The 8,412-nt window shown below is 37.4% G+C and overlaps 1 protein-coding gene across 1 annotated transcript; it reads right to left on the reverse strand.

Annotated features, from left to right (window-relative positions):
* Window positions 1-3,668: 3,668 nt before the first annotated feature.
* On the reverse strand, window positions 3,669-5,221 carry LOC117379220 (piggyBac transposable element-derived protein 2-like). The gene is made up of 2 exons (XM_033975899.1): window positions 4,510-5,221; window positions 3,669-4,429 (listed from the first exon to the last, which is right to left on the reverse strand). The coding sequence occupies exons 1-2, from the start codon at window positions 5,219-5,221 to the stop codon at window positions 3,669-3,671; spliced, it is 1,473 nt and encodes a 490-aa protein (XP_033831790.1).
* Between the last annotated feature and the right edge of the window lie 3,191 nt (window positions 5,222-8,412).

Genomic DNA, 8,412 nt, shown 5'->3' on the forward strand with positions numbered 1-8,412 from the left:
TGGTGGTGTTTGATCTTGGCTTGAGGCGCAACAGAGGGCACGGTGACCAGACTGATATCGCTCTGCAAAAATACAGTGAGAAATCTTTTTGAATTTGTCAGGATGTTTTGTTGAACAAGACAAAGAAGAAGAACAAGGAGAACAAGAAGAAGAAGATGACTGAACATTTTTTAACCCTATATGTGTATGACTTTGAGACTGGACAATGCAGGGTTACACAAACATGCATGAAAATACAACCTTGAGTAAGCTAATGATGAAGAAATATAAGATCATATGAGTTGATTTTGCATATTATGTCTTTTTTAACAACTCCAACTTCCTCAAACTAGATTTTGTTTCTTTAATTTGCTTCAAGTTATATAGGTGAAAAAATACATTATGGAACAGTTCAGTAGCCCATTGTGTACCTCTGTGTCTAAATGCATATTGTAATTATAATTAGCAGTGCTTGTCTTTCAGCAGGCTGAAGATGTCTGAGCTGTGGAGCATTTTAAGCAGCAAGGAGGAGGCAGCAGCTCACAGTGATTCATACAGCAATACTGTATATCACAATAACAAAAAGGTTCTGAAAAAACGGTATTTTTTATGTATTTTATTTTAGATTATAGTCACAATTTTCTATATTACTTTGGCTATGTTTTGATCACGGTTATTATTATCATTATTTTGTTTTGACAGTTTGGTAGTAATTGTAGGTTTGTACATTGTTGCTTTTAATTAAATAAAACAATACTATTAACACAGCCATGAAATATTTACAGTATGTGAATATTAAGCTTTTATTTCAATTTTTAGATCTGGAAAGTCTAATGAGAAAGTGCTTGTTGAGCCAAATAACTTCTATGATTGACTTAAAATTCCACTTGTGTGATGTTTAAGGACACATGTTATACAGAAGTTACAACTTACCATGTTATACTGTTGTCCCTTCATCAAAAACATACCTAGAGTTGTATTTTGCTACATCCACGCTTCTCAGAGCACTCAAAAATACTTCAATTTTGCCATGATTGTTGTGTCACAAAAATCTGGACTTCTCCTGCGAAGTTTTTAATCCCATAAATCATTACTTCTGCAGTCAAATAGTGTTCACAACAAGCACATGGCCTAAAGGCTTCATTTATTGTCCTATTTTTGGAATTTGGAAAATGCAAAATACGTATCCCGAGGTGACCAAAAGCATGTTTTAACGGGAATGAAATAAACTTAATACTAAATATAACTTGTTTGTATCGTTATTTATTACTGATACATTCAGCTAGAAACGTCTAATGAACTTAATTACACTTAACCATTGTTTCAAACTTCTGCATGTGAAACAAAACTCCATTGTCTAGATGTTTACTACAAAAGTGTTGCATCCCATATGTCTTGTATGTTTTTTTGTTTTTTCATTCTTTTATTCAGTCTATTCCACCTGCTCTGTTAAGCTTCATAAAACATGCTTTATCTTATACTGAGAAACTATACGAGGAAACACTGATGCAAGAAATATACTAAATACTTAAACAAACTATAGTCATCACAAAAATGAGGTTTTCAGATTATAGAATGTGACGATTATTGAGAGGGCAATAATCATAGGACTGTTTTAATTAAGTAATAGCCAAAACACTAATTGACAAAGCCTCCAGAGCTGGCAGACCCCCCCATATCAAATATTAATATAACTAGTGTCTTGTGTCAATCATTCAACCTGCAGTGTGCCTACGCTTTATTCAGCTGTGGAGCTTTGACCAGAGCGTAGGATAAGGCAGTGGCTGTGTGATCTGAATTCATATTGTTCTAGTTCTGTCAGTCTTTTTTGGTTGAAATCTGTCAGCTAATACACTATTTATAGTACGATACTTGTTTTACAGACAAGCAGCTTTTATTAACTGTACATTATTGACTAACATAAATGAGATTACTTTGGGGTTTGGGTGGCAGCGTCACACGGAACTAAGCAAAACTGATTTATTTACAGGCCATTTACACCACTGTCGGACATTTTTTTATGCATTATTAAGGTTATTGCCCTGTAAACCTGAGCTTAAGTATATTTTCATGCCGTTCATGTTGAAAGAAGACATATTCTATACTCTATAACATAATGATCCACAAGTGTCATAATTTGCACATTTTAAATTGCAATATTCATCCAGAACAAACAAGTCCGTGTAAAAAAAGACTTGAGAAACACACTAAAGAAAATGACTACGTGACTCCTGCACATCATTGATTAAGAAAATAAAACGGGAGAACGATGTGAGTATAGAGCAGTGGCCGTATGCTGGTGGAGATGAAAACAGGCGATATAGCGTCTTGAAAATAAGCGATTAAAGATGCACGAATCACTCTAAATATAACTTCAGGCGAGTAAATGGTGAGGAGAAACAACTAAGATCTGAAAAGTCTATGCAGATTTTGTATAGGCATGCCATCTAATGTATTGATCACAGTTTGACAACAGAACAGCTCTAAACGAGACTGGCAATGATTTATCAACTCCGCCGGGTTTCTACCTGTGACGTAACTATCCTGGCAAAATTTGAATGCGGCCTTGTTGGCGGAATGTTAGCTGAATGATTAGCACTCTCACCTCACCGCAAGAATGTTCAGGTTTTCTTTTATGTGGAGTTTGCTTGTGTTTGGGTGGATTTTCAGATAAGGGTCCCCAAACTCAAGTTAAAGAATGTGTTATCGAAGTTTAAATCTGTCAGCTGGACAAATCGTTGTAGGAGTGAAGACGTTTCGCTGCTCATCCAAGTCACTTCTTCAGTTCTGGTCAGATTACTGCTGGACACTGTCTTATATCTATCTGAAGGGAGGGGCTAACTACACTGAAACTGTAAACAGCTATTGTCTCCAGTTTCAGATTAAACAACCCAAAATAAACAAAGAGAACAATAGCAGGGTCGTTTATGTTTGAATAGGTCCAGTTGACAGATTTAAACTTCGTCTTTTGAGGTGGATCAGACCTGAACAACTGAGGGATTACACAGACATGGATGTGTTATCCTCTTAAAAAACACAATAAATGTTGCTGTAAAATGGACAAAAACAGGAAGTCTTTTGCGCACAAAATCCTAATCCTATACCCAGGAACAATACTATTAACCCTTTAATGTTCACTCCAAGAAAAAAACATTGAAATTTTTATTTTTTATTCATTTTTTTTGTGCTTTTTAAGTTATTGGGTCACTAATGACAAAAATAAATTTAAAAAAATACATAAAGTTTTTAAAATATATGCCTCTACCAAATGGCCGAGATGTTGCTTGATGGTAAAAGTATCTATTACATATCTATAAATGTATATTATCAATTAAATTATTATTTAATAACTATAAATACAAAAAAGAAAGTAGAAAATGTAAAAATACCAGAAAACAATTCATGTCAAGTAAATTTTATTCCAACAAAAGAACTTCACTCCCATTTTCTGCACAAAATTCCAACACTTATTTGACAATTGTATTTCAAAAACATATGTGGCATCTATGTATTTCCCTCTCTTAAAATAATAAAAAGGACACCTGAGGACCTATCCAACTTCTCAGTTGTGCTGTGTAAAATCTTCCAGGAACTTTTTTTCTTGCATTGAACAAATACAAAAACTATACAAATCTCTCAAAGTAATGGTAACCATTGGTAACCCTCGGCACATTATTTTTGATGATACGCTACAAAGCAATCCCTCTCTCCGATGAAGCACAGGACACACCCTTTGGGCAGAGGCTGCACCGTCCCAGGTTGTCAGTGTGAAGTGGCCAATGTCCATAGTTGTCGTAGCGTATGTCTGGTTGTGGGGGTCTTGGGGGAAGGCGCTTCTTCTCACAGGACATTTGTGGTGGACTAGCAGATGATGGCCGACCAACTCTAGGTGCTGGCTTGTTGACTTGTTTCAAACTGTGGGCCACAGCCAGACGAAACATTTTGAGAGGCATTGGTTTTTCCTTCAGTAGGTCACAGTCTCTCTTGTAGACAAACCAAGAATTGGAAATGCACAGATCAAGGGCGTATCCAAACAGGGGGAAGTACCAGCGTTGTGATTTAGCTGGGGTCTTGTACAGATGAACCAGCATGTCGGAAAGATGAATGCCACTCATATCCTGATTATAGGCAGCAATAAGTGATGGGCATTGGACAGCAATATTCACTTTTGCATCTTTGCTCCACCGTTGGACACTTGTAAGAGGCTTGATCCCAGAGGCATTGCTGAGGAGAGTGACACATTTGTTATCGTACCATTTGACTGCAAGTACACCTTCAGTGGACTTGTAATGAAGAGCCCCACATCCTCTCTTCATCAGCTCTTCATCTTCTATCAGGTGAGCTCCCCCGATGCGGTTTGAGCGGACTGTGCCGATACATTTAATGCTCAGATTTGCATGCAGGCTCAGGACCAGGTCGAAACTAGTGAAGTAGTTGTCACAGAAGACAACTGAAATCCGTGACTGTGATATGGTTTGCATAATGTTGTCATCACTTTGCTCCCTAGAGGTAACTCCTGCTCTTCCTCACTTAGATCAACATTGAAGAATGTGGACGGCCCTTGATAGAGCAGTAGGCCATGGATGATGCCAGAAGAACGGGCACGGCAGAACACTTTGAAGCCCCACTTGTCAGGTTTATTGGCAAAATATTGGCGGAGAGTGCCAGCCCTTGTGCCTTTATAAGACACCATGACTTCATCCACACTGTGCTTGTAAGTGGACGGGATAAGGAGACATTGCTTACGAAGCATCTCAAAAAGGGGCCAGATTTTGTAAAATCTGTCAGGTATGCCATCACACTGCTGATTATCGTTGAAGTGAATGTAACACTGTAACAGTGTGAATCTCCTTTTCGGCATGATATCAGCAATCAAGTTAAAACGTGATGCAGGGTGCCAGTAATCTTCCATTGCCGGGAAGTTGAAAACTCCCATAAAAAGTAGCATAGCCAGGAAATCCTCAATCTCACAAGGGTTAGTTTTGATTGGATCCCCCAGCTCATGGGCAGAGTACAGGTTGGTTTGATGAGCGATATGTAGAATCATCTCATCAGTGAAGAGCATCTTGAAATATTGAAATGTCTTGACAGAATCCGGGGGTGCAAAACTTGAATCAGGAACCTGGAATTCGTCAATATTTACATGCTCCCAGATTCTCCTGGATTCTTTTTCTTTCTTTTCAGCCATTTTTTTCTTCTTTGTGCATGGGGGTGACACAGGGGCCTCATCCAGCTCTTCCATTACTTTTTCCCTTTTTTCTTCTTCTTCTTAGCAGATGTGCTTATAGAGGGCATCTCCTCTTCATCCATAAATTCAGTGGAAAGGTCTCCGATCACCTGGGCAGATAATCAGGATCCCCTATTATGTCATCATGATCACTCAGATCAACCTCAGAATCTTGAGGATCTTCTGGTACAAGGGCCAGAAAAGACCGTAGCCTTGAACCATAAAATGATTTAGCATCCATCTTTTGTTTCTAAAACAAAGAAATGGAAGGTAAAAAAGATCATGCACCGTTATAGCTAAATATTAGCACATATTAAATAATTTCAGTATAATAACACTGTAATTGTAACATATTGACAACAATGCATGAACAGAAGTGTTTTTATTCCATCGAAAATAGTAAAATTTTATGAATTTAGCAAAAATTCATCAAACTGCTACCATATGGTTGAGATGTCACCCCATGCCAAGTTTTACCATAGAGTGACATCTCAACTGTTTGTTTTTAAAAAATTATTTGACCCTGTTGCATCATGTGACATAATTCTGTTAAGTAACGTGTTAGATGATGTAATATGTTGAAAAAAACAATTTACCTTTAAAAATGCAGCCAGAAGTTGCCCACATGTCACATGGGATTTTTCTGTTTTTCACTTGCTGGAGTCACGATGAGTGAAAAGTCCTACTGTCAAAAAACAGAGTGCCCTCTAATGGATTTTTTATGCATAGCATACCTCAATCAAGTGGAAGTTCAACACATTTCCCAATAAGATATAGTGACTCAAAATGTGTCGAGTAGAACATTAAAGCAAACAGACATGAACCTATCTAGCCTATCTAGCCAACAGCCCTATCGCTCACTTATGCAAAGCGGTTGAAGCGTCTTGCCCTAGAACACAACAACACCACGCCTTTGGTCTATGCTGGGATCGCACCACCAACCTTTAAGCCACTGTCACTCCAGAACCTTTTATCAAACGTGCAGTTTTGGCTGTGACTCAAAGCAGTACCACCGTATCTTTGGGTTGAATCGAGGGCACAGGACTGTCATGTCCGCTCTGTCTGACCAGCTGCCCCCTCTCCGTCTGAGGCTCTGTGCTCCTACATCAGCCCACTTCTGTCACGCTCTGCCTTTATCCACTCTTCAAAGGTACTCCGTGCTGGCTCCTATTGCCCTTGGCCTTGTTAAACTCCATTAAGGGCTACTGCTGGGTTTCAAATAAAAATGCAATATGCTATAGGAAAATAATAATCCTGTACCTGATTTTTTTTCCCTTTGTATTTGAGTAAAAATGTGTCTTCAAAAAACAGCTCTTGAGACGCTATCTGTATCTAATTAGAAAGCATTTTATTGTGCAGTAAGTGTGCGTTAGCATGCTGGTTATTGTTAGCGGTTTCTCAGAGCTGTGAAAGGAGTTTATAAAATCATCTTGGTGAATAATTAGGATGCTCGGAATGCATAAGGCAATAAGTGCGGAATTTTTAGTTCAGTTTTTCACATTTTTTTAAACGGTACGGCACCATTAATAGTGATTGAGAGGTTAAATGAGTTCTGTTGTAACATAATGCATTCTACAACCAAGACATGAAAATTTTAGTTTAACATTTGTCTGTTTTTGTTTTTTTTTGTTTTTTTTTATGTAATCAAAAGGAAAAACTGCCCCTTGCCCTTGATCTGAGAGCATGACTTCATCACATTTTAAAATCTGAAAACCACCATTCCCCGTGCCAGTCTAATTAATGAAAATGAATGAAAAAAAAAGTCATTGCTGAACATTTTTGGATAAGTGGTTGGAATGTATCTTGTATTTTTAGTTTATCCGTGTGTGTTATGTGTGTGTGTGTGTGCTCAGGGAATTCATACTTTTTATGTTATTTGCAATTTAATTAGCAGCTGCTCACGTTCGCAAAATAAAATTAATTAATCAAGGTGTTTGGCACGAAAGCTTTGATCAAGATTTTCTCGTCTATTAACAGGCCTTTTCAAGTTTACTCCAATTACAGAAGTAATACTGCAGGGCGTAGTGCTAAACAAGCTGTCTTTGTTTTTGCAGTCATGTGAAAAAAAAAAAAAAAAAAAAAAGAGGTACAGCGGCCCTGAAGAGAAAGGCAAAAACAAACAGAAAGATGAAAGTAAAACATGTCAACTATAAATATTGGAATTTTAAATAAATAATTCAATTTAATGCAATGGGGATTTTTTTTTTTTTTTTTTTAAATGAACTTTTTAGACCAAAAAAAAAAAAAAACATTAAAAAAATCTATAATAAGACATTGGTTTCTTTGTTTCTAAATTAATTATTTGTTTACTTAATTAGCTTGAACCAACAAACATAGCTTTATATAGTCTTCTAACGTATTAAAAGGGATTACAGGTTAAGGTAAGTTTTAAGAGATGTTGTTAACATAAAACTTTTGCTTTAAAAAACTAGTCAAACATGTCTTACTCAAGCGCAACTTCAAGCTACTCTCACTCCTCCCTCCATCGTGTCTAATGCAACTGTACGCGAACATTCAATGCAAAAATAAAAATACGTGATCTAAGTAAAGTTAGCTAAGGTTCACTTTATTGTCCCTGTAGCACATTTGAATTTGACCCATCCTTTACTGCCACTGAGAAAACCTGTCAAAACCAGTGGGCGCAGCATCTTCTCCACATCTTGAGCTAGTCTTGGTTAGGACTACGTTAAGAATTTTGTTTTTCGTGCGTGTTTTGGGTTGATGGGGGAAACAGGAGTGTCCAGAGGAAACCCACTGTGATGACTTTCTTTACTTTAAATCTGTATTGTTATGGATCTTTTTGAGCTAACCTTCATAGTACCATCTGTTGTTATGCATGGGTGTATCTCTTGTTTGCGCGTCGAGCAGCCTCGAGCCTCTTTGACTGGATTAAACGGGTACGATTGTTTTGATGGTATAAATATCCTGTATGTATTTTCATTTGTCAGCTGAGGGCGAGACGACACTATTAGGGACAACAGCTCTTTGACGATCGTGCACAATGGATTCAATAAACCAGGCTTTTTGATTCAAGACAACTTTTCTGTTGATTTGTAGCTATATTTTTAAGGTTTTTACTATTAGAAATTCTACAACACCACCCACACACAGGGAGAAACATGCAAACTCCACACAGAAAAGACCAGGCAGCTTGGGAGTTGAACCCAGAACCTGCCATTATCTCACAAACAACTTATTTTTCTTAC

Source organism: Periophthalmus magnuspinnatus, chromosome 12, assembly GCF_009829125.3.
Source record: "Periophthalmus magnuspinnatus isolate fPerMag1 chromosome 12, fPerMag1.2.pri, whole genome shotgun sequence".
In the NCBI taxonomy this organism is placed as follows: domain Eukaryota; kingdom Metazoa; phylum Chordata; class Actinopteri; order Gobiiformes; family Gobiidae; genus Periophthalmus; species Periophthalmus magnuspinnatus.

What these genes read in the sequence shown, in the direction of transcription:
- LOC117379220 (XM_033975899.1), bottom strand. Translation starts at nt 5,221, where the DNA reads ATGGAAGAGCTGGATGAGGCCCCTGTGTCACCCCCATGCACAAAGAAG. An exon ending in ATTCTTCAATGTTGATCTAA is followed by an intron (nt 4,430 to 4,509) that starts GTGAGGAAGAGC and finishes CACGGATTTCAG; the next exon opens with TTGTCTTCTGTGACAACTAC.